We start from the raw sequence: 27846 nt of genomic DNA on the forward strand, positions 1-27846 counted from the left end.
AAGTGTTGTACCAATTCATATAACATTAGAACTGCAGTTTTATCAATTATAATTGTGCATCTATTTTGCAGATGTTCTTGTACACAAATAAATGAAATATTCCCCATTATCAAGATAAATTGATCCTCTCGGGTCTGGCTCTCGTTTATTTAAAGACTTTACAATTTTACTGCTTAAGAGAAAGTCCTACAGAGGTGTATCTCACCATTATATTTTCTCAACACTTATGATACTGCTATCACACTCTTAAAATAAAAAAATAAAAAAAAAGCTTGCATCATGATTCAAACCACATTTGTGTTCTATTCCTGGATAGTTTTTTTCCCTCTACACAAAAAAAGGAAATAGTTTTGTCCAGTGGCTGGGTCATTCCTTGGGGTCTACCACTGGGTGGAGAAAAGATGCCCAAGTAACAATGGAGATTTAGGGGGTGATGGTGGAAGGAGGAGGGAACAGTTCCCTTTAAAATGAAAACAAGGACAAGATTTTAAAATCTATGTTTGTAAAATGTGTACAAAAACATTAAAATGATCCAAAACATTGTCAGCAACATTTTATGGTGAAGTTGTTATGCTTTTAATTTTGTATTAAATTGTGATTTATTAGCTTGGTACTTTGAAGATTACTCAGTATGCACAGAACAGATTACTGGTGCATTTAATGAGCCAGAGGAAGTAGAAGGATGAACGCGAAGAGATTGTTTTATATTGTAGAGTACCAGCTATTTGATATTTCTAACACAGTACAAAAGAAAGCTTCTCTGTAGATTGATCATGGTTCAGTTAACATCACTGAATATCTAATACCACCAACTCAATTAATTCTCACCTGATTAAGATCAGTCTGATATTCAAACTAAATCATCTCTCCAGTCAAGTAGAAATCAATATTTCTGATTTTACTTTTAAATTACAAATACAAATAAAATACACGCATCGTCAGTATGCCAGGAGTAGCTTTCCCATTCTAGTCTACTATGGCATGCATAACACAGCTGATTAAAGACTTATTCTAATTTGAGCAACAATATATATGACAGATTAATTTGAATAGGAGGAGATAGCATGAAATAATTAAATGCATCTTATATAGGGCAAAGAGAAAATTGACATAAAATAACCTTGTTTCTTTCAAGTGAACCTCTGTTATCAGATCAAATACTTTGTCTACACAATTTTCATTTGCTATAACATAAAAATAAACATATACTTTCTATTTTCCTGCTCATCGCCAGCTCCCCGAAATCTGCTAAATTTCAGCTTTTGTAGCTCCAATGTACTGCTGGGAGCATCTGTCCTAGGGCAGATGATCTACAGTAGCACACAATTCAGGACTGGGGAAGAAAGACAATCCCTGGAATTCAGAAATGGGATATTCATCCTCCTGCCCAATCTTTTCCAGGGCACTCTCAGCACAGAAAAGCAGCTTTATCTTAAAGTACACAGTGCAAACAGAGAATTCTCCAGTAGACCACAGCATCTCTGGCACTCCATTATGAAATGCTGAAACATCCTTCATCTCATGATGGAGAAGTGAACATATAGCAGAAGAGAATCATCAGGAAGGCAAACAGCATAACTGTGAACTGCAGAAAAAGAATATTTCCCAAAAAGCTATAAAGTGTTTCTCTAAACACAATGTCTTGGGATAAAGAATGCATGCTACCAATATCCTAGAAACAAATCTGAAGACTTTGCTTTAGGGAACATTTAGAGATTAGAAAACAAAATACTGAATCAGACAAAGGGCCCACTTGTCCTGTACACCATCTTTCTCAGAAGTCAGTAACTGCTGTTTTAGAAAAATGTGTCCAAAAGTTTACATATGGAAAAAACATTTTCTCAAGAGAAGTTTTTTCCTCTCCCCTATCAACTGTAAACTTGCCTCATACTTTGAAGTATAAAGTCCTCACATGCCCTTCAAAACCCTTACAGTCACTACACGGTGGGTCTAAACTGACAAGAACCTAAAAGAAGATAAAGAAAGAGGGGAAAAAAAATCATCCCAACACAGGAAAGATACATGCTACCCTGAATTCCTTTAACATCTATCTGCCCTGGCTTGCTCAAGTCCTGCTGAAGTCCCAACTATTGCAACTGTATTTGTTTCATACCATGCGTGTCTTTTTCATTAGCAAGTTTTCAAAATCCTGCTGCAAAAATTAATTGGTCTCAAAGTATGTCTCGGCTGGATGCAGAATGGGCCAAAGCAGTAGGGAGGAAAGGCACTCTGTGCAGATCAAAATGTTTGGGCATTGGTTGTCTGGGTTTTTTCAGAACAATCCAGTTACTTGCCCTGTAAATGTCATCTACCCTCGCTTAAGAACTACAGTCTTCCAAATCTTCATTTCTTAAATGCACTGATATTACAAGGTTCTAGGTTTGGTCAACTGCTTCGAATGAGCTTCCTAAATGAATATAGGAAATCAATGGCTTATTTAAACTTTCTGTTTCAAAAATCATAAAAAAATTATTGGGTTGGGTTTTTTTTCATTTGTCTTGTTTGTGAGGTTTTTTTGGAAACCTCAATATCACACCAGTTCTGAAAACACATGTAAGGCACATAGGGATTCTCCAACATCAGTTAATTCAAAACATGCTCAGCTGCTGATCTTCTTTTCATTACAGAAATGTTAGTAGGGTTTCTGTTATTTTCAACCCAACAATCATTAAAGACAGAATTTCTGGGGAAAAAAAAGAGGATCTTAAGAAACTTGCATCAAGGAATGACAAGTAAATCCAGGAAAGCCACAAATGATAAAGACATAGTCCCATTCCAATACAAATGTAGAGGCTTGTGCTGGGACAACAAATGCTCCCATTTGCTCCCATTCAGACTAAGAATTGTAGATGTTTGTAAGAGGTATATCCAGAAACCTCAAGAGACAGCAGGACAGTACTTCTGTTTGTCCCAATTAACCCACACTTATCCACAGCAGATTATTGGACCTTTTCTTTCTAAATTCATAATAAGCACCAAGAAATAGGGAATGAAACTGAAAAGCAGAGTATAAGAAAGAGAAAAATTGTTTTAAGAAAAAAAAACAAAACACAAATAACAAGTAGAGGAACACAGCCAAATATAGTAATCCAAACCAACCGAATCAGTTCAACTAAACAAGACCCAGACTAATACTTAAAACTGTTAACAAAAATATGCCAGATTAAAGTAATTAAGAGTTTTTTAAAAAAAGAGTTCTGAAAAAAATATATGCATGCAATCTCACAGTACTTTCAGGAGCATTTAGTTCTGTTGCTTAGACAAGGATTGGTCAGCTCTCCTCATTCTACATCCTGCACACATGAGATCTGACCAAAATGTCTTCTGGGGGACAAGGGGTGCAGTGAATAAAGTTACGTTTCAGTTTGATATGAATGCTGAATGTGCATATGAAATCTTACTAGGAAAAGTGTTTTTCTAAGTAATCATACAGCCAGAAAAGATTACTTTTAAAAAACATACACCTTAAATTGTCAGCCAGTACTTTCCTGACTATCGCTAAATGCTAATGAAATGCTGTGGTAGACCTAATTTATTAGTAATATGTGTTTAGTCAGTAGAATTTCAACAAACTTGGACTTCAACAGCAAATGGAGTTTTGGCACAGAAGATGCATCTTCTTGTTAGTTTTAGTGCTGTAGACACAAGCTTGACCTGATCTGATCTCTCATCCTGGATGTACAGAGTTGTCAGCATTTTTATACGCATGTCTATACACTCATATCTACACATGTATGTGTATTTTGCCCCAAACACACAGAAAGCCAGTACACTGTCATATTTATTAAATTCCAGCAACCCAGTTCTTTAAGAGCTAAGTTCTCCTGCTTCTGACTAAGCAAGACAGCCAGAGCACAGAACTACATAAAAGAGGGTTATGCCCTCAGAAGACAGGGGAGAAATAGCAAGGGCATAACCAGTACATATAAGGCTTTACAGTGACTGTACTTTGTCAGTCAAGGCAGATTTAAGTGCTCAAAGATGATGATCTGCTGGGCTATGTGAACAAATTCATCAAGAAAAGCAGACCTCCTTTTCTTCCTATTGAAATCACAAAAAAATCTCCTTTTAAGTAAAGTAAGCACACTGCTGTGAAACAATTTATTTTGGTAAATCATGATTTGTCTGTTAAAGAAACCCGCTTTGGGAACATTTTTGTCAAGCACAAGCATCGCCTTCTATATAAGGTTTCAAGTAAAGCCCACCCAACGAGTACAGCCACCTAGTTAAACTGCACTGGTTTCAAACAACTGCTTCCTTTAAGACTGACTTGATCTAATTTTCCTGCCACCCTGCAGTAAGTATCCCTGACATCAAGTGTTACCATACCAGGCGCTGGAAGAGGCAGAACTGGAACAAATGCAAGTTCCCCCATGGCTACTGTCTGTCACTGCCTGCTTTTATATAAACAAGTGCATCCAACTCGAACTGCACAGAGCAGCCTTGCCGCTGCTTATCCTCCCATCTCCGTCTGGAGTTGCTGAGCCACTCAGGGACAGCTGAGAAGTTAGGATAACAGAGGATTAAAAGAAACAACATCCCCCTCCCCCTGTCCCATAGCGACTGACTCTTTAGCTGAACTCCAAGTTAAAAAAATGTATCTGTTTCTAAAAGACAGAGCTTCACCGAGTGGCAGGAGTAATAGTAATGTCCTTCTACCACACGGTGGGGATAGAGCAGGGCATTTATGTAACTCCTGAAGAGGCACTCGCCCAGCTGTTCCACCATGACAACAACTTTCAGTTACAGCATGCTGTTTTGGGGACTCTCCCTTTTTGCCCCCTCCTCCCCCCCCCCCCCCAGTTCAATTTACTGGACTTCCAAAACTATGTTTTTAACTCAAAGTTCCAATACGGAAGGTTGGTAGTAGTAGCAGTAGTTCTTCCTTCTCAGAATGAACCAAAATGTCCTCTAAGCACAAGTGAAACTCATTCCAGAGTTCCAGCTGGAGGGTGAGGACGGGTTACAGAACAGGGTCAAATATTAAAGATTAATACAGTTATTAAAAGAGGAAGTAACTTTCCCTTACAGGTCACAATGCATCCCCAACCATAATTCCAACATCTCCAAATCAGCTATCATGTACTAATCTTACTTCACAGTATATGTTTAGTCTCTTTTTTCAAACATAGCTAGAGTAATGCTGGTCTGGAGGTGTGGGAAGAATTCCTGCTGAATGAGGTATTACTCAGTGCTTGTAAGGATGACAGAACCAGAACTGCAGTTTTCCAGAAAAAAAAATAAAAACTGTGCTGTTTCCATTTACTGAACTGAATAACAAAGAGTAACTTGACCCTTTGCAATCGTTGCCACAGTGTGATAAAGTATGTAAAATTACTTTTTCAAAAGAAATTGCCTCATTGACTATAGAGGCATCTAGAATTTCAGACTTCCTTATTTATTTTATTATTTTGAAGAGATGACTTTTAACCATGTGACAAGAAAGCACAGTACTAAAGCTTAGCAAGAGCTGGAAATTTGGTAGTAACTGTGCAACATTTATCTTCCATCTTCTATAAAGTGTTTTAAATAAATGACTGCAATAACCAGGTACCTAAAAAGGACTGAATACCAGCCCGAAAATAATTCAGGCACCACACTCTTCCTGTATCTTTGAAACTGTTACACAAAAGCTTTTTGAAATGACAATGCAGAGCTTGGTATTTTGTTTGGGTCCTGGAAAACTTTCCATGAGCAGCAAGCACTGCATACTGCCCTGTGGTAATGGGGCAATTAGGATGCTCCCCTGGATCACGAACTCCCCCACACCACACATCCTCATAGAGTTTGTAATAACACGTTTTCTTCCAACTTTTCAGAGACATTACACCAACCAGATGAGGCCAAGGCTATCCAGAACAATGCAGGACTGGCAGCTTATTACCTTATTTACAGACTAGTTCTGTTGTGGATCAAAACCTGCATAAGGATAGCAATCAGCTCACCGGCTTCTACTGATCATGGAAGGGAGGAAAAAAAGTCCTAAAAACAACTAACACACCCTCCTTTCTAACCTACCATGTCTTTTTGTCCAGAGCACAGCTTCCAGGAAACATTTACTGCCCAGGAAGATTGGGCATGGACATCAAGCATCAGAGAGCAAGAGAAGGCAGAAGTGATGCCACAGAGATCTGCTGACAAAGTCACAGGTTTTGACAAGGAAGCATCAGGCTGAAGTCATGATGTTATGCCCAAGCATAGAGCAGATACATCCAAGCAGGTGCTTCTGGGATGGTCCTGGCTGTTGGAACCAAACAGTACCAGGCCAAAGCATTGTATAAAGCATTAATCTGTATAAGGGTTGTAATAACAGACCTGATTTCATATAGAAATTAAGAGATGAGGCCGTTTCTTCAGAGCAAACATTATAATTCTGAAGACAGTAAAATGAAATATTTGTAGACAGGGGACTTAAAAACAAGCCTTTGACAAATCTACAAAGCAAAACAAAATGCATCAGGAAGTAGGTATGAAAGCCCCTCAAAAACCCAGAAACTGTTCTTCATGTAAAGCTTAATGGGCAAATGGCATAAAAATCTATATAAGACCATCAACTTTACCGGCACAAATCCAGGTGCAGTTTGGTATAATGAAGCCTCAGGGACAGTGCTCTAACTTCTGACAGCTGACTACACTGTGCTCCTCAAGCTGTATGCACACACGTACTCAAGTTTGGCAGGAGGTGGTTGTTTAAGTGCATCTTTTCTGCCTGCTCCAAGTATCTTGTTTCTGATGCAAGAACGTTTTAGAGTAATACAGTCTCGCACCGTTATGAAAGAAACAGCAAAAATAATCACATAAATGTGGTCTCTATATTTAGAAAAACAACTGCACTTTTATGAATTTATTTAGTAATTATTCAATAAGTATTAACAGTCCATCTGCTACAAAACCATTGGCACAGGAGACATTAAAAGTTAAGACAAGGGGAAATCTTCATGTAGCTTTACTTTAGAAGCCATTAGTCACACTTCTTCCCATGGCATGAGGATACTTCCTATGAAATACCACACAAACAAACAAGAACTACTCAGTTTTGTCAACTGCTTCCTAAAGAAGGAGATAAAGTTTGTTTCTAACACCTTCAGCCACAGGAGCCATAACTAGGGCTCAAGCTGCTGTAAGGCAAGATGTGACAGAAGATCCTGCACACGAGCCAGTGGCAGCTGAGGACACACAGAATTTCAAGCAGCACTCAGTGGCTGGGACACAAGCAGAAACTGACTGAGGGTCCTAACGCTGCAATAACTGTGGCCTTTTCAGCAGCACCTTTACACCCCCCAGTAACCTTTTATCATCTGTGTTTACATAGGACTGAAAACTCTTTGGGATATATTTTGAGTTCTATGTAAGGGTCTTTCCTGGTTGAGACCTCTCAGTTCTATGACTGGATGATTGTGAGTGCATTCTCCACTGGTACACCGAAATTAAAAGAACATAATCTGTGCTAAAAATCTCTCCTCCGTTTTTTGGGTTTTGAACTAAATGAGCTTTACTCACTGAATGCAGATGTACACATGCCTCCACCACCACAGATTTGTCAGTATGTAAGTTTTTTCCAAAGACTTGTCTCACCTTTATTCTGAAAGAAAAAAAAAACAACACCCAAAAGCTAGCATATGCTGTATTAATGTAAAACCCCTAGAGGGCAACTAAGCTTCAATTTCAACCTGCATAAATATTCAGCTCCTTAACTAGTTTACAGATTATGTAAACTATTTCCTTCAACCTTGGGGTTTTTCCCCTCGTTTAAAAGAAATGAATCCTTTTCATTCTCAAATCACATTATTGCTGCCTATTTAGTGTAAGTTAATCACCACTGTCCAACCAGAGACTGAGTTCTCAACCCACCAAAGCTTAAATGTGTGCAAAAGAGAACAATAAAGAAAACACATGCAAAGGCCTCATTTAAACAAAGACAGAAAACAAGCATATGAAAGTCTGAAATCACTTTCTTTGCATTAAAGACCTTTAACAATACATCTTGTTTATTATTCAGCTTAGTATTAATTTATTGCATGGCATCTGTTTTCTTGTACAACAGTCTGGTTGCAAGTCTCAGATTTATAAACTGAAGTTTATGCTGTTGGGATTATTTGCCTGTTTTCCCCTGCACAGTACAATTTCAGCCTTATATATTTTGTGACCAAAAAAAAGTGATGAAATGGGAAATAAGATGTCAAATTAGTTAAGAAAAATAGTTCATTTAGTTTTTGGTCTTCAGGGTCCAGGCCTGCTGCTAGTGGTGAAAGAAAAAAAAAATCTAAATACTTGGAGCCATAAAAGTAAAAAGTTTTCATTCAGTTCCAAGTGTTTTCCCCAAATTTTATAATAGGTAACTCCAGTGTCCAGATGAGCCTTGTTTGTAATGAACAAGCAGGTATCAACTGCCTTTCCCTAGTTCCATCAAATATTAGTGGGAGCTAATCCACTCTACAGTTACTATCCTGCCAGTCCACACCTGCACAGAACTTCAGACATATTGATGTTTAACATGAGAGAAGGCACTTAACAAAACAGTGGGACTCCCGAGATGTGGAAGCAACCAAAGACAGACAGAGGAAAAAAAACCTCAAAGGAATCCTTGCAAATGCCCACAAAGTCCAAGAGTTTCTACGTGGCTTTTACAGGAGATCAAACACCCCAACAAAAATTCATAGCACAGCCATCCTTGCTTTATGCATACCAATGCAATGCCCCATATGCACTGACCAGACAGTTCTCCTTCACCTATTGTCTTATTCTCATTTATATGTGTAAACAGGGACTAAAAATGACTTCTGGTGGAATTCACTTTACCTAATTTTAGCCACCTAATATTTACATGTCTTGCCTAAAGTTAATTCTGGAAGTACCTTGCTTTCCTTCTTGTTGCCTTGACAGGGAAGGGGGTATGGGGAGAGAGAGAGGTTGATACTTCTAGAATGCAGTTATGTCCCATATAAGAGACTCGACATAACATCCAAATGTCTAGAACTAGCATGAAATGTCTCCCATCCTACATGACTTAACAATAAAATCAAAGGAGTAGTTCAAGAAGCTGACATAAGTCTCCAAGGCTAGTGTTCCACTCACAGAGGTCTCCTCTCTGAACATTGCAGAACAGGATGAAGTAACTTCTATCCCCCTGGAGCTTTGAAAGACTGCAGAAGGGAGAAGTAGACTCTGTTTCTTATTCAGATTCACCTCCTCTGATTGCTTGAAATATAACAAGGTTTTGGTGATCATTCTGACTTTTTGCTGCAAGTTCAGCCAAGGCTTAGAGACCTGAGCACTTGAAAACTGTTAGTACAAAACCTGCCCAAGTAAAAAGTCATTGTACAATCAGTTAGGGTTTGGACATACAAACCACTCATTACTACCATATCTCTTTACATAGATGCACATGGCACAACACAAACTGCAGTCATCCAAATCCAGCAGTTTTCCACAGCAGTAGTAATATACTTTCGGATTTAAAAGTCCAACTTGTAATCTGACTTCCAACAATAGTAGTAACTACATACTAAATTCAGGTACATGAATGAATGTGTAAGTAGTTATCTAGAAGAGAATGGAACTAGCATATTAAACTTAGAAAAAAAATTAATCACATGCCATATTTTCCTGAATTGATATTTAAACTGCAAGAGCGGAAAAGAAAAAGATGAGACCAGAACTATTCATCTGAATAGTCTGTTAGGAGAAGGCAGTCAAAGCAAAAGTTGCCATCTCTGTTAAATATCTTCCTTCTACAGAAGTGCAAAAATTATTTGTTGGGGTTGTAATTTAAGTATTCTCTGGTCAATAATGAACGTTTCTCAAAGGTTTATGAACAGTCAGTAACTAGTATTTACATGAATTTGATGGAAGAGTGAAGAGACAGATTCCCCAAACAATATTTTGTTTTAAAACTGCTGAAGTTTCATAGTTACTCAACAGATGGAGCATATCAAAATGAATTTACACAATAGTCTTGCAAGAGCATTCTTTTCCACACCATTCTCACTACCCACAAAGGACTCAAAACTTTCTCAAGCTGTTTTGAATGTATAAAATAATAAATATCCATCACACATACACATACATGCTTTTTAACTTCCTTCAATTGGGAATAGCTTTCAAAAGTATGGGGACACCTGTATTATCAAGAGAAAGCTGAAGAACTATTAGTACTATTACTCAACAGTCATGAAGCATGGTTACACACAGATAATATAAAATATTTTAAACACAGGACTTTTGATAGAAGTCATTGAAGACACCACAGAAACTGTGAGCTCTTTTAGTCCCTTGTTAAAGATTAGCGAGTTAATTACTAATTAATTAGTAATTAAATCTTTGGTTGCAAAACCCCAACAGCACACATTCTTTTATATTCTTCTTTTCCATATTCTATAGAAAGCAATGGTAAGGTTCGTTCATTAACTAGATATATGTTGAAGCCTACATTAAGGTAATAATCCAGAAGAGTGCCTTAAAAAAATGTAAGAATCTAAACATTATGGCCTGGCAGAATTTTCTCCTGAACTTCCCAGCAGGCAGAAAGACCATATATGCCCAAGTGAATCCCTGACAGTCAGTGTGCTTGTCCTGCTGCATTGGGTCTCACTCACAACGCCATGCCATGTTTCTTCTACCATGTTGATTTTCCTTTCAAATATCTCCCTCACTGAGATGTTCTGCAATTTGGAAAGAAATAAAAGGGATATTTCCTGTGCACCCAAACTTTGTGCAAGTTGCATTGTTGGAGTAAGGAATGGGATGACACACAAGACAGGCATCAATCTTCTCCATGTTTCTATTCTACAGCCATACTCAAGATGGGTATCATGGTCAAATTATTCCCAAGCAAAACCTCTGACACACTGGTTTTCCATATTTAGAAGCTCAATTTTTTCAGCAATATTTACACTATACTTTTGTTATGCTTCTTAAACAATGAACAGAAAGCACACTGTCCATTGGAAAGTTTACATGCATTAAAAAGAAACACTAAAAAAAACACTCAGAAAACACATGCAAAGAAACAAGAAGAGGAAATCAGGACACATAAGGAATGACAGAGATTATTTACACCAGAGAAAAATAAAGAGTACTTTTCACCATTGGCCTTACGAATCATTTTGACTGGGCTGTCAGATTCACTGTAGAAAACTACCACCCCAAAGGCAGGAGAAAGAGTAATGGGCAACAAAGTTTGAAGCTGCAGACTGCGGTCACTCTTGTTTACTAGAAACCATTTTCTTCAACCTGAAAGCACTAGTTCTCCCTGTGAATTTTAATGTCATTTCTTTACATCATAACATTAAAGTTTTACATTTTTGTGTTTTAAATTCTCCATGCTTCTGAAAACAATTCTGGAATCTCAGGGTTCAACATCTTCCCTAAGCCATTTCAGGGAGACTCTGTGGTAGAAACAGTTTTCCAGGATGGCTACTGAACAAGGCTTCTATTTTTCTTTTTTCCTTTTGCCTGTTTAAGACAAATCAGATCATCCTATTTCTTCCATTTAAAGCGCTGCTTTTATTCAGACCACTACCAGGAATCTACCCAATGTCTGAGAACATGACTTGCTTGATATACAAAGAAAAGTTAGTTTAGGCATTAAAAACTCAGAATTTAGAAAACAAAAAGCATTCTTTGAAAGGCAAAATAAAACTAAGCATTGAAACAGCTTGTCTAGAGAAGCTGAAACATCAATCAGGTTACAGGACAATCACAGGCATGCTACACATGACCCCAAGAGAAGATGATGGACCAAAATGTCTTCTAAAAGTCCTTTCCAGCCCTGCATTCCTTTTATGCTTGAAACATATGCCCTCCAATTCAGCAGTCATTTTCTAGGGCACTCAGGTTTGATAATCATTTTACAGAACTGAAGTTCATGCTTTTGAAGCACAGTTAGACCAGTCTATATCCTGCTTTCAATTCTCTCCTATGTCTTCCCACATTATACAGTTTCTGTACATTTCCCACATATTAAACCATAGCATGCGCAAGTTCTTTTTGCCAACATAAGCTGTGTCTCCCTAAAATGACTTTTAGAAGGTCTGACAGTCTACAGCCACAGGTGGGATTACATCTCAAGCCACAACTTCACAGTGCTTTTTTACACCAACTTCATGAGCATTCCATTACAGCAAAGAGCATGGGATATTTCTGTCACCAAAAAATAAAGCAAGACCTGTATCAAGCCTGGCATGCAAGTGTAATGATAAATTTACACACATGAGCAGACTGTATGATTTCATGCTTCAAAATTATCCTTGAAATATGTTACTGATCTGAAGGCTTGAAGGGCATATTTAGTTTATATTGAAGAGAAGAAAAAAGAAGAATGATTAGATACCTCCTTGAGAGATTCAGGATCAAAGATAGAAAGAAAGAAGCCTATAAAGTGCAAGACTTTATGGGTGATAAAAGTCATACAAGGAAATTCTGAACTTAACTATTGGAAGTCCAAAAAAAAAAGCCTTACAGAGTTAAAGAAACCTTTCTTTAAACTCGTTTTAGGAAAAAGATAAGAAGGCAGATCCCTTAATACCATAAAGTCCCAGATTCCCTATAACTATTTCAACTTCTTCCCAATACAGCTGATAAGATACCAAGAGAAGACTGTTCACTCCATTCAAGGGAAATTTTCATGCACTGGTCTTCTATACTATCTTATTCAAAATTCCTAACGTTAATTCCTTTCCTACTCATTATCCTATCAGAATGATTACCTTCCATCCCTTACATGACTCCTTTCAAATCCTTTCTAGTATCCCTCTCAAATCTAGAATACAACAGCTAAACTGTTTTTCTTGTTCCCTGATCATAATTTAAAGCCTCATTCGTACCTCCAAAACTCTAGGAAAGCTCTAGCGTTCCTTGATCATCTCCTTTCCCAGCCTCTGACCAGCTCTTTAGCTCTTGATTTCTCATCCAAAATACCTCTTGCCTTCTGTCATATGATTACACTACCTGTAGAGGGAACTATCCTGATCTTAGGCAGCACACTTTCCAGGTGCTCTTTTCTGCAGGACTGTTCAAAATAAAATTCAGAGAGATGACAGTACAGCACACATTTTATGACATTTCATTACTGTACTCTATACTCCCTTCTTAGGCATCAGACCTGTAAGAAGAACACTCTTCAGAACACAAATCTCTCTACCCTTTTTCTATGTAGCACCACAGAGACAATTACTGGAAAGAAATTACAATAGCAACAAAACTAAATTTGGAGGTGGGAGAGAGGGGGATGTTTTTGTTGTTGTTATTAAAAGGACCTGAAAAATAATGTACAATAACATGGTTTTACTCAGCAACAGACAACATTGTTTCTACTTTAAAAAAGAACTTGTGCATTGTCAATGTTGTCACCACGGGACCCATTTAACTTTCACATCAAAGAATAAGTGCCAGAGGGACAGCTCACTCAATTTAAGCTAAGCAATCTTTAGAACTACTGTTCCACATAGAAAAAGAAGTTTAAAATGTTTTCATCCCAAAACAGGATGAAAATTTTTGAGATTTCATCAAACACACTCTGATTGTTTCCAGAACACAAAAAAGCATGAAGAACACTTAGATCACAACATTTTGTTGAAAGCGTATTTGCCAAACTGCACTTCAACTTTAACTTGTGTTTCCCTATTGCCTAATAAGACCTGTGATTCCTGCCTTTATTTTTGACTAGCTCCACTAACTCGTAGTATTCCACATACAGATATGTACAACAGGTATAAGTCTCCAATCTACAGGAAAAAATGGGAGATCAAAACTACAACTCTCATAATGCACTGCCTCATAAAATCAAAGCACAGTAGGTGAAACCACAACTTCTATTCTGATTCCCATTTAGCTCAACTGAAATTAATACTTAATTTCAATTTTTGTGGTTTGGATAAGCAATTTTCTTTGGCAAATACACTTGTCAACTTCATGTGTTCTCTAAAGAGTGGTGGACAGAAACTTTCCCCTATTACCGTATGCTGAATACAAGGTCAATACACTGCTTGTAGGCTGCCTGAAAGCTCGGTATTTATTGTATTCTGAATACACTAGCTACTTTTTGACCAAACTAAGTTCTGTTTTCCACTGCTGAACTTAATGGCACCTACACAACACATTCTGACTTCAACTGTTGAAAAATAACCTATTTTCTGTGTGAAAGTAACCCTAGGGTAATATTCATAATTCATAAATGACATAAATATTTATACACATGCAATGGGAATATAGCATGACCTCTTAAAAGTATTAAGATTTATTTACACAAAGTGCTAACTGTGTAACTGTTGAATGTAGTATCTAAGAGGGGTTTATAATCCAAAACTGAAAAGCAACTACATAATACATCGTTAAGGACACGCAGTTAAAGTAACAGTTACTGTAAGTCACATGATTAACAAAGAATTGCCATGTCCACCTACACCACAGTAACACCTGACTGTAATACTCCAACACAGTACCCGTAGGTTATCACCACCATCAACTGAACGAATGCAAAAAACCCCTTACAGAATCCCAAGTATGCTCTCTCTTGCTGGCAGTAAGAATGACTGACACAAGAAGAATCAAAATGTGTCAACTGGGAAAGAAATCTATAAGATCAGCAAATACTGTATATAACATCTGGGAAAAGATATTAGTAAGTGGCTGCAACAGCAACCATGCTACTCTCCCCGTTTTGTTGGGAGAGGAGCTTGACCATTCTCCCCTATCCACTGGTTGCTGCCCTATGGACACTTACCTCCCAGTGTTCTCTGAAAAATGATTTAAATACCATGAAATACCCCAAGATCAGGAGGTATAGGCAAGGTTGAGTTTCTCTATTTTTACCGTTTGGGTCAATCTGACCTCACCAGGACCCTAAGAGACAGAACCAGCTATTCAACCTAACAGTATAGAGTTTACCAGTGGAGAGGTGGAAATAATTAGAGCATGTAAAAGGCATACACAACAATCTTAGCGTCCTTCCTGAAAAAAAAGTTTGAAGAAATTATGACAGAGAAGAGTCTTTTACACTTTTGTCATCACCGGGCAAGGAATTTCCAGGTACAGAAGTCAACTGAAGACAGCAACAATGATCCAGATTTAATGGGGAGTTTGTCAGGGAGTAGCAACATGACTAAAGGGTAGAAACAACTGATGATCCTGACTCTTAATTTCAAGTTAAACTCTTCCAATAATCCAAGAAATGATACAAGAGGACAAAGGCAATTGATTTTTTCCTTTCTTTATATCTAGGTTAAGTACCTCCATTCTGTAGACGTTAAAACACTATCAATCCACAGTCTGAAAGAATACTTTTCCTCCTACAACTTGATCACCAACCACAATATAATTGTATCTCATCATAAGAGCTGCAAAAGAAACAATCCTATTGTTCAACTTTCAGCAGTTCTCTTGGTGAGTGCTCTTGTCATGGATATTACTACCATGTACTGCAATAAGCCAAAAACACGCAGTTGTCGTCTATTTAAACTAGTATTTGTTAAGAATGTGCAATTAATCTGGGCTATGTTAATATATTTATGCTGGACAGGGAAATCAATTTGAAATTCAGGATCTCAGCTGAAAAACAAAAAAATCTGTAACTTGAGAAAACGAAATTGAAAGATTGGAAAAAACACAGGTAACCTCTGGAGGTTCTCATCTGTGAGTTCTGAATTATCAATACCACTTTAATATCTATACATAAAAATCTCTACCAGGTAAGAGAATCAAAATTAAGACAGGGCTTGTAGGATATGGCAACCTGGCTGAAATTGATATTCATTAGAGTACTCTTTGCATGAATAGGAGCATTTGGACTCTGTGGTCTTTATCAGAGCCCCAGCTGGTAATGGTTGAAGGTTAATGCCTTACCCCATTCTGTTCAATTTTCTGTCCTAATTAGTCCTCCAAATCTATAGCTGTGAGCACCAAGTGTCTGTGCTCAAAAGAAACTAATTAATGCTAGCAAATTAGATCAAGTCCAAAGATCCAACAGCCAAACTCTTAAATGCTCCTTGTTAATAGGAAGTGTAGCTGTCAATAACTGCTGTTGGTGGCTATAATGAGGCCTCTTTCTTTCATTGAAAGTGATTTCATTTCTCTTTGTCCCTGTAAAAGCTGTTCCATTCCCTAATAAATAAAAAATAAAAAAACCCTACACAACTAAGTTGCAGTGGTTAAGCTAGAAGTCTGACCCATTTCTTGTCATCAGTTGGGTTGAAATGACAATGGGGGGGGAAGGACAGAAATAATCAAACAGGGCAAGTTCTAGCCCTGAACATATTCTTCAAAGTCCTGAAAACTAGTTAGAACACTTAAATTTCTATCATCAAGCAACACAATATCCCCTCATATTTCTTTTCTGCAATATCCCCAAAATTAACCTAGGCTACTTAATGCTGTTATCATTTAAAAAAAAAAAAAAAAAAAAGACCACGAGATCTAGAATCTCATTTCTTCAAATTGTAATTTACATATAGCTGTTCTCTCTACCCAGTTTCCTGGGGCAAAGCTCAATATACCATAATCCCTCTAGAGATTGTATCAATTCACATAGTTAAATGTGATGAGAGTAAATGTTCATTGGAAACATATAGTGCTGAATATTTTTTTCAAAATAAATGCTATTGTGTGCAAACAAGATCATATAAAAATTCAGCATCTTACTCTTACCAGATAGACTAGCCAGAAAAAAAGGACAAGGCAATTTTTTACTACTACTAAATATAGCAGTACACTACCAAAGCATCCAAAATAATTTCACTAACTGACAACTGCATAACATGTACAACATAATGTAATATCAATAGCTTCATACAGGGTCATGGGGTCACACACAATATGACTATAATGTATGTCCATATTCAGATAATAAATACAGCAACAGAGGACAACAGCTTTTTTCCATTCTCCACCTGCAGTTTTGTTGCTGAATTGAAACTATGCTCTCAAATTATACTAACCTTCCCCTCAAGAAAATGAAGTTGCAGGTAATAATGCAGCATTCTTTTTTCATCCTCATAAGAGAAGGCCATTTTGGTCATAAAAATGCTCCTGTGTCACCTCTCAGGCTTTCCACCAAACTCTGAATAATATGTACATAAGCACAGGTAAACAATTTCTGGTCACAGCAGCTCAATTAAAAAAAAGGTACCAGGAGCTGTCATGTTAACACATTGATTTTTATCAGTCACTTGATCTTTTTTCTTTCATCATCACTGTGTTCCCAGACACTCCTGGGAGTGACGTGAATTTAAAAAAAAAAAAAAACAGTGGTAAGGACCGTATTTTCACAATAAGGCAAAGCAGATGAGCAAAGTTCAGTTATAAATGGTGATCTTAATTTTAATTTCCTTCAAGACAATAAGACTCATCAAAATTTTTAAATGTGAGCTGTCAGTAATTTCCCACTACTATCAGTCTTAGCATCTTCCAGCGTCAACCTCAGAACCACAACTGTAGGTACCAACAGGTTAATTCTCCCCTAGCATTCAGCAAGGATTTGAATCAATTAACAGAACTTGGCCTGCAATACAAAAGAAAGTGAGCAATAGCAAGTAAAAATTGCTAAGTATTCCACACATTTCATTATCTGCATTTCTGATAAGAAAGTATATATAAAAAGACTTTTTTTAAGAAGAAGGAGTATCTAAAGGTATGCTCGGGCATTTAAATGTGCAGTATCACATGTAGTTCAATCAGAAATTTCTTTGGTTTTATGGACCTTGATATGTCAGGTGTAAGGGTCATGGTCTAGAGCAGGTGGCCCCTACGGGGACAGAGATAATGTCAGAGACAGGACTGTTGAGTAACTGCACATTATCAAAACTCTGGTTGACACTGGTCATGCTCAACTGTAGAGAAGCCTGCAGTAGTGTTGCATCCCATCATCTTCACTAAGTATCAACATGAGCCCTGAGGAGGAGAGGGCTAATGGGAAATCTGGAGAATGGGAGGAGGGTGGTTGCTTGGAAATGTCCTTTTCCAGCCATACTTTCCAAACCATTTTTTAAAGCCTTGCCAAGTATCACGGTTTTTTTTCAGCAACTCCATTCGCTTTAATTACACAGCTCCTACAGACAACGGAACCAACATAATAGTTTAATCCACTGAAGGAGATGGAAATATCTTTGTGTCTCCCTCATAACAATTTTTTTTTAATTAATGAATTTTTTTTAAAGGACAGAATAACTTGTCATCTTGGTCAAATGGATGTCTCCCACAATATGCTTCAAATAATAAATGGCTACATTTACTTCACCATCTTTCTAATGGCAGAACCAGGCTGATTTGGACTACCTATCCCTGTATTCACCCTGAAAAGTGTGTAGTTCAATTTCCTACTTGAATCCTTGACCCTTACAAATGAGTCTCAGTTACAGAAGACATCTGCACTACTTCTTGGTGATCTTGAAAGGCCCAAATCCAGATGATGTATCAGTAACAGACAACAAAATTCAGAAGAAAAACGTTCAGAACTAAAACTCTTTGTCTCTAGAGCAAGTTTGTTCTTCTCCCAGCAAAAAATGTTGTGAGGTTTTGGAAGGTGGGCAGAAATGCTTTATGATGCAACAAATACACAAAATGTATACAAGAAATATAATACAGAATTAATTTCATGACTGACTCAGTGACTCAGTAACTTCTCAATTCAGGACTTCTTCGGTCTGAACCCACAACATGTCAAAGTCAGTTAGCTGTTTCTATTTTCCAAACCAAGTAACCCAAAATTAAATCAAATTAAGTTTGATTTAATTAAACTAAGTTAACAGTCCTTCAAGTTTGTGTATTTCTGTTCCCAACAGTTCTTCTCTACCTTAAACCATCAAGTTCAGTTTCAGAATTCGTAACTTTGAACAGCAGAGTAAGTGCTCTCAAGAAACTGGACAAACTTTTCTGTAGATATGATCAAGACCAACCAAAGCTCTTGCAGGTTTTTTTGTGAGTGTCCCTTGTTTGAGAGCAGAGCGGAGTAATGGAAAGTAAAGCACAGCTAGATGAAAATATAGAAGTTTTGATACGCTAAAGAGAACGGTTCTGATGAAAAATGCTAACTCCAGGTTCCTGAAACGTGCTATGATTTTGCTTTTAGTCATATCTAAATTTTACAACTGGAAATCAAAGCAAAAAACTTGATAATTCCACAGGAAAAAAGCTTAAGAAATTATTTCATAAAATCAATGGACAAGGCACTAGCTAATAAATGTTCCTTTAAGTTACATAGGTTTGAAATGCAAAGGACATGCTGATACAGAAATATATGGATATAATATTATTTCTGGCAAACTCATGCTACAGTTTGTAAAAAATACAGTGAAAAGACCATGTATGACAATGTTGTTGTGTTTTCTTGTTTGCTTGGGTTTTATTTTTGTAACTCATATAGCAGCCCACGATTTCACATACGTACAATGCATGGATATGAATACAATAAAGCAATTTACATAATGGTCCTTTAACACTGACTAATGTTTCCCAGAAAGCATTGTCTAACCGATTTAATAAAATTACTAATATATCCATTTTCACTGAAAAAGTGCTTGAAAGTCTTAAAACACACAAAAATTATTCTAAGACAGAGAAGTACAAAATTCTTAAGAAACACACAGCACACACAAGAACTATATTGGAACAATCTGAAAAAAAGTCTAAGTAAATTTAAATAATCTAAATAAAATTAATCTAAGTATAATCTAAGTAAAATATGACCAGACGCAATACTGAGTTGTTCTTAAAAATGATCAGATGGACATATTTTCATGGTTTTTTCATCCTTAAAGCACTCTAGTAGGCTAACAACCAAGCATAGCAACGGGTCACCCACTCAACCGTGCACTAGGACGGCAGGACCACTTTTTGAGTTAACAAAACCTTTTTATTTATTTATTTATTCATTTATTTAACCCTTGGGGTTTCTTTTCCCTGGACAGCTCTGGAACACGTGCTGGACAGGCTGTCATTACTTGCATTATTAGCTCTGATAAGCACACAGCTCTAGGTGGTATAGCTGCAGGCTAAGGTAACGGGCTGGATACAGATGGACCCCCGCGCTCACGCAGAGTACTATTGAATGTATAGGGGCTCCCCATAGGGATACATGTGAACCCAGCGTGATCAAGCCAATTGTAAAGGCCCACACTTGTGGAATAGCTTTATTTCCTATTTATTTCCTATATTACCAATGCATTTACCACAATTTCCGAAAGACAAAATGAAACCTATTAATAGGAGTTTCTCAAACAAAATTAACATAAAGCAGAAAAATCCTACACTGAGAGGAAGTTAAAGGAGTAGCTATGCCACTTGGTGTAAACAGCTCCATTTCATGCATGTGTGTACACTCTGCAGCACACAAACTGAATCGCAGGAGCTTTGATTACTTAATTACACAGCTTATAATTGTTTACAGCATAAAAAGCATTGCCTGTTTACTCTGATTAACACCTATCCCTGTGTACTAACAAGACAAATTTATTCCAGGAATAAATTCACAATAGATTTAAGAAATTATAAACCTCCAGTTCACAAAACTGCTTAAGCTTCATTTCCCCTGGTGGTTTGCTCTCTCCCCTCCATCCAGACAAAAAGGTGTACAACAAAATAGCTGACCTTATGCTACCACATTTTTATTTTTTAATAAGGGTAACAATGTGGGGTTTTGCTTGCCTGTTCGATCAAAACTTTTTTCAGAAATACTCAGTTTCCACTTCTAACTGCCACACAATTTGATCAAAGCTGGCTTGCAGGTGACAGGAATGAGGGGAAGACAGATGCATCCACAAACCTCATTTTCTTAAAGAAACACAACTGAATTCTATGCAGGAGAAAGAAATTATAGTTTTGCCTAACGTCACAGAAAGAGAAAAACCATAACATTTGGCTTTAAAATTTATAGAGGCAAAACAATAGAGAAGCTGCAAGGTAACAGTCTACAACTCACAGCTCAAGAATCTCCAATACTGGTTGCTGCCACAGAAAATGAAGATGCTGAAACCAAAGTCCTCATCTTACACAGAGAAAGTTCAGGGGAGAAAAACACGTACACAATCTCCTTTTGGTTTACCCTCAAACAATATTATACAAACAGCAAGCTCTCAGAATATTCTTAACTGACATCTTCTTTCAATGACCCACATTACTGAAATTGCTTTTCATTTTCATTTTTTCCCCCAACAGGTATAGAGTTCAAAGTAAAAATGATTCAACTATTGTTCAAATGAAAAAAGGTCTATTAAGTCCTTCTGACAGCAGTGAAAGGTACTTGTCATGTGATGCTACTTTCCTCTGGCAGGTATTCCCAACTCTTTTCCCACTTACTCAATGTCAAAATTACTGTAAGACTACTCTTTTTTATCTTTTGAAGAACCCCTAAAAGCAGCTGCTTAGAAATACACTGGATCATTTTAACTAGACTTGACTTTAAAGCTAGTGATAAATCTCTAGATGCCTCCTTTGAAGCTTCTTTTTGTGAAACACAAAAAGCCACATCCCACTGAGGAAACAACTTTTCTTTCTGCCACAGTAAAAATCGTTGAAATAATACAGGGAAAACAATGTGGCAACAAACTAAAATGCACTCCTTTGTCAGTAAACACTGTTGGAAGATGCACAGAAGACAATGCTGAAGATTTCAAGAAACAAGTATTAGAACAAGTTACACAGTGTGGGAGGTTTGCTATACAGTTGGGTGAAAGTACAGTACAGAAGTTTCTAACTTCTCTCAGCCTGAGCTATTTGCATGTCAATAATGAAATGCACAAGGACTTTTCCTGTGAGCCACTGAAGGAAAGATAAACTGGAGAAGATCTATTCTCAACTGGAAGTGGTTTCTTGAATAAAAACCAATTTATTATGGCAAAACTGTGCAAATGTATCCATCCACTGATGGAGCGGCTGCTTTGACTGGAATAAAACAGGGATTCCAGACTTAAGGCTACAGAGACAGTGAAACACTTCACTACATCACTCATAGGTGAACTATGGCAGCAAGGCAGTTGGAGCCAGGAGCGCACAAAGTGCTACAGGATGACACTGATGTGGTAACTTTATAAAAACAAGCCCTTCAAACAGTAGCATGTTTACCAGACTTCATAGCAGCTTTGCCACAGCTTGTACCGAGATGGGGAGGGGCCATGAAAATCTCAGGCACCACGCAGAGGTTCGCTGGGTATCTTGCGGCAAAAGCCTTAAGGGAGCTGTCAAACCTGACACATTTTTCTTTTACAAAAAGACAAGTGTTCCAAATTTTCTGACCTTTGTGGTGATGACAAGTGGTGTGAGTAGTTTGCTACCTAGCAGGAATTTCCAAAAACTAAACACTCAGTGTGTCCCCTCAAGGTGAAGATGATGTTTTATCGAGTGAGAAAGTAACTCTTTTGCAAAAGAAACTTGTGCTTTGGACAGAACATTTTGAAAACAGGTGTTCAGATGTTCCCTTCATTATGCAACTTTTGAGTTGGTTTTATTGCCAAACACAATGTGAATGTGTCACCTACATAAACCTCTTCCATCTATACATCTCAAAAGGATAGAAACAAAATTTTCTAACCTGTCAAAAATCTTCCAAATGAGAGTTTCAGTGGGTTAAAAATATAAATATGCAACACCTTCCAATGAGTTCTGAAGAAAAACTGACGGACATTCGGGAAGATGGTCATTTAGTAGTCCAATTTTAAGCAAAACCTTTGCAAAATGTGTGGATGGGATTGAAAAAATGGCTATAGTTTAATAAGTGCAAGGAACAATGTACTTCTTTCACTGGGATCTATGCATCTTTGTGAGGTATCTTTTTGACGTATGACATCTGTTAAAATCAAGTATTGAAATAAACTGAACTTAGTACCAGACCTTCAAATTCCTCTATCACAGTGTTAAATGAAGATTATGAAGCATGTCATATAGATCTCAATAAAAAATACTGTTATTAACAGTAAACTTTTCAGAGCAAAAATGTTTTTGTACCATTGGTGAATAGCATAAAACTTATTTTAAAGTACTGTTTATTTCATCTTTACCTCTTCCTTTTTTAATTTCTATTTTCATGTTTTATAGTGCATATTAACATACTAGCACAGTGGTTCATTTGCATAATTTATAAATAAATATACATATATTGGGATTGTGCAATCAGAAATTTTTTACTGATGGGGTGCACAATCAAAAAAGTTTAGAAAGCACCAATCTAGACGACTTGGGTGTCAGAAGAAGCGGTGATACTACTTTAAAGAGTTATTGTCCAGTACTCTTCAAAAGAAAATGAAAACAGAAGTAGACTGCATCACTCTATTTCGATGTCTGTCTAATAACAGATGTGGGTTTATGTGCACATATCATTCACAAGCTGGGGCAGGGAAAGGATGCAGTTAGGAATATTGGGAATATTTAAACGAATTTGTCATGAGAGAAGCCCTAACTGAAGGCTTACATGAGGCAATTCTTTTTATGTAAGTATCAAATATTACATATAGGAATGCAATAACTCTTGTGTGGCTCTGTCACCACACAGTGTAGACTGAAATGTGCAAAGTTTTGTATTAATCATACTAAATTCCACAGCACTCGAGAACAAGTCATATTGGAAAACAGTCCACATCACCAAGCAGCCAAAGCCAACACAGCAGATTTATATGCTTCAGTACTGGTTTCACAGTGAACAGATAAGATGCAGATCACACATATTAATTCTCTGACTACATGACTTCAAAACCAAGGATTACATTCAGGGCACAAATATACCAGAATACATCTGATCTCCTAATGAATATTTGACTCTTACCTTGCACCTTATCTGAGCACAGCTCCTTGGCTCGATCCCTCATTATTTGTGGAATCAAAACATCTTTTTCTACATGTCTCAGCTTAGAATTTTCTGCAAGAGTGAAAAAAAGATAATTTTGAAAAAAAGATTTGTAATATCTATACATCAGAGAAACTCAATCTAAAGAAATAACACAGCATTGCTTATATAACAGACACTAGTACACTAAAACTGTCATAAACAGCAACTAAAAGTACCATGAAAGGACCACACAGATCAAAAGGATGGAAAGTCCAAAATTTAAATTTGCTCAGATACAAATATGATTATTATCCTGAATATTTCTATTCTGCTTAATGTACACAATGAACAAAAATAAAGGAGAAAATTCTAGCAGCACATTTTAATTTCTGCCTTAGTGAATAGAAAATCTGCATACAGACAGCACAAACATTAATTACTTTTATTTCAGGATACTAGTATTTTTCTACGCACATCATCTGTATGTACTTTTTTACTCACTGGCACAAAGCCGAGAAACATAGCACATGCTAGAGCACAACCTAAAATTTTTATTGCTATGTGGAAGTCTTCAGTTCTTGAGAAGAAAACTAAGTCTTTTCAATGAAGGATCTAGGAGATTTTTCATTGAGAAATCCAATCTAACAGAACAAATGCTGCTGTCTGAATTCTGCACTTAAAAGTACAGTTCCAGTTTGCTTTCAGTTGTCTCCAGAACTCAGTACTCTTGAACACAGCTAGTGAGTTTGAATAAACAAGACAGATCATTTTAAAAAAACCTGCATTTCCAAACACACTTTCTTCAAAACAAAGGGATGAGAATTTATAAAGCACAGCCTTTTACTTCTCAGCTTCTGAGTTAAAAAACTTTTAAGGACATTCGTTCAGAACACTGTATAGTTCAGCACAGTTATATCAAATACCTGGTTTTCATCTTCAAACACTATTTATTCTTCTTTTGATTTTGATACTACATTTCAGAATAGCATCAGTTGGGATGCTCATATCATGAAAACCATACTGTCAGATACAGTTATTTTGAGTGACAATCATTTCATTTTAAAATTGCTTATTAAAAAAAAAAGATGAAATGAAAAAAATTAAAAGAGCAATGTATTGAAATTAAGGAAAGAAGGAGATTTTAAGTTCCCTACAGCTTTTAAACACCACTTTTCAGAGGATTTTTGGCTACTCTACATAAAAAAACAACAGAGACTAACATTAGTCATCCTTACATCATCATCTTTTAAAGTCTACTAATGCTAAGAGATTACATTATGAGATTACACAGTATTGCATACGTGATATTACTAGTGGAATGTGGCAACAAAACAAAGGATTCTAATGAGCAATATATAGAATCTGAACGAAAGACTTGCACTTCTCCTCAAGAAAAATATCTTTCTTAGAATTTCTACAGCAGAAAAAAAACCCCAAAGTCTATTCTGTAAATACAACAAAAATACTGAAAACAAATAGCTCATGACTTAAGATTTGCTTCTATATTCTGATTTTCATGAGATAAAACAACTACAAATATCTTTCATTTTAACTTTCTGCAGAATATCAGTGCAATTACTGTACCGAGCATTTGTTACAGAGAATGCAAAGCTGTCAGAAAACTTTAAACATATGTTTTAAAAAGGACAAATCAGTTCAGCTGAATGACATGGCAGGAAATGGCACCACCAAGCTACGTGCCTCAGCTCCACTCACTTCACTCAAAGCAAGCTGGCACTGCAGCCTTCCTGCCCTGTCCCCATCCCTATGATGCTCTTTTCCCGCTGCCCACACAGATGGGCTTGGCAGCCCTGTGGTGAATGAAAGGGGAAGTTAATTTGGGTTAAAGGTAAATAAATTTCTTGTCAAGGAATTTTTCAGCTAGAAAAATTCCCTGATCCAGTTCACTATATAACTCCAAAATGACCTGTAAGAGGGAATTGTGTGACTCTCGGACAAGAAAGACTGAACTGTCACGAGTACCACTGGTGCAAATTATAGCCTAAACCTACTCCCTTCATTTTAAACTTGACTTTGTTGTATTGGTGCTTTGAGCAGGCAGCATGACCTATGAATGTGGATACAGTTATGCAAGTGGGTTGCTATCTGCCACCAGAAGGGAAGTTTTACCAGTCCCCCACTGCCCTCACTCACTCCCATCACATCAGCACTATTATGCACCTTAACACACAGTGAATGACCAGCTCAAAACAGAAAACTAATTCAAATACAGGCAAAGAAGTGCTTCTCAGCTGATTTGCACCTTGGATTAATTGGATCTATGTATCTAGTTCCAACAATTAGCATCATAGAACAGTCTGAGTTGGAAGGGACTTAGAAGGATCATCAGGTGCAACTCTTGGCTCTCATAGGTTCAACTTTCAGACCACATGGAAATGTAGCAGATAGCAAAGAAATGTAGCAAATAGCTAAGAAGTCTTTAAGGCCTAGGAAGTGCAGCTGGGCCTCCCTAGCTGGCAAAGCTGGCTAGTAGAAGCATCTACAGTTCCCATAACCACAAAGCCCAGGGCTTCAGAGCAAGGATCAGCTACCCTCTACTGACAAAGAGAAGTAGGTAGGAATACAATTCCTAGAAAGGAAACAGGACACAAGACCATATGGAAAAAACAAACAAACAAGCAAGGAAGCAAGCAAAGAAAAAGAAATCCAAAAAGAGAAGGCCTCTCTATTAGCCCAGAACAGTCAAAAAGGGTTTTCAGGTTTTAAATTAGCGTAACCACCCAATTTTCTGTTTGATTATTCAACAGGAAAGGGGCATAAGGCTGATAGGAAGGAGTAGTTAAAGTGGTGTTAACACCAGCTCAACTAGAGCCATGACAGAGCTGTGCTCCAGGCAAACTCCCTCTTTTTAGTCCCATGTTGTCAAACCTGCAGAGGCTGAAAATGCAGGAAGGAGAGGGCACATCAGGACACTGGGCAGCATCCAGTAGAAAGAATGAGAAGAGAGGTACAACAGTAATTCAGAGGTAATTATTCAACTGTATAAAAGAAACAAGAATGAAGAACATTTACAAACTCATCTACGGTTTTTAGAAGAATGTTTGTTGGGAAGTATCAGCTTTAAATTATTTGTTTATCTCACAAATTTTTGTCTTTACAGGATTTTGCTTTTGTATTTTTCAATCAGAAAATATTTTGTGCTTAATAATGATTGGACTTGATGATGCTAAAGGTCTTTTCCAACCTAAATGATTCTATGAAATTTAAATCATCTTATACTGTCTAAGTTTCAGGCATCTGGGTGCAACCACCTCTCCAACTAGCTCAAATGCAGACATTCAGTTTGGGCAGTACTATATCTGTGTTTCAACTGTAACATCTTAAGTATGTGAATATTCTTCCTTGATTCTAAACTATCCATAGCATTACAATTACAGTGATTTTCCTTCAATGATCTTAAAACACTTTACTGAAGTTGGTATCCCTAGCACTTACACAAAATAATAAAGACAAATAAGGTACAAATATTAACAATAGCAGATATCAGCTAAGACAAATGTGTTCTCGTGCAAAGAAACTGCATTTCTGATACTGATGTACAAGTGCTTGCAAGATCATCAATCCAACCTGCAGTAATGTATATGGTAAGAACTTTCAAACCTCAGAAGCAAGATTTTATCAAAAAACAAGGTGCAAAACCATTAATTCCTTTTGCCTTTTTTCAACTATATTACAGTTTCTAGAATAAGTACTTTTCCCCCCTTTTGAAAGTTCACTATTCTGCACTAAGAAAGATAATTTTTATTCTAATACCAGATTTGCTGCAGAATAGTCCCTATAGAAGAATCTGCATTTCAACAGTCTTGTTCTTGTTTTACTTTATCTTCAAAACATTATTCCCAGACATATTTATTATTCCCATAAGAAATATGTTTTCCTACAGTTTGCCTTCTGCATTTGAAAGCTGAGACTTTTGGTTCCCATCTACATCCTCAACACACATTTCTGGGTAGGCTCTTTGAGATGATCATGGCCTTGGGCCACAAAGTGAACCAATAAGAATATGTTACCTTTCAGCTTCCAGAGGCCAGACAAATGTTAGCAGAAGCTTTTCCTTCTCCCCCTGCCAGCCCAAACTC

The 27846-nt window shown here is 37.0% G+C and overlaps 1 protein-coding gene across 1 annotated transcript in view; it reads right to left on the minus strand.

Moving 5' to 3' along the window:
• The window catches only part of CMC1 (C-X9-C motif containing 1), a 44490-nt gene that overhangs the window by 8254 nt on the left and 8390 nt on the right, over positions 1-27846 (minus strand). The window contains exon 2 of the mRNA XM_032678109.1: positions 23744-23836. Coding sequence (XP_032534000.1) covers positions 23744-23836 — 93 coding nt within the window. The remainder of the gene's footprint in view (positions 1-23743; positions 23837-27846) is intronic.

This window comes from Chiroxiphia lanceolata, chromosome 1, assembly GCF_009829145.1.
Source record: "Chiroxiphia lanceolata isolate bChiLan1 chromosome 1, bChiLan1.pri, whole genome shotgun sequence".
In the NCBI taxonomy this organism is placed as follows: domain Eukaryota; kingdom Metazoa; phylum Chordata; class Aves; order Passeriformes; family Pipridae; genus Chiroxiphia; species Chiroxiphia lanceolata.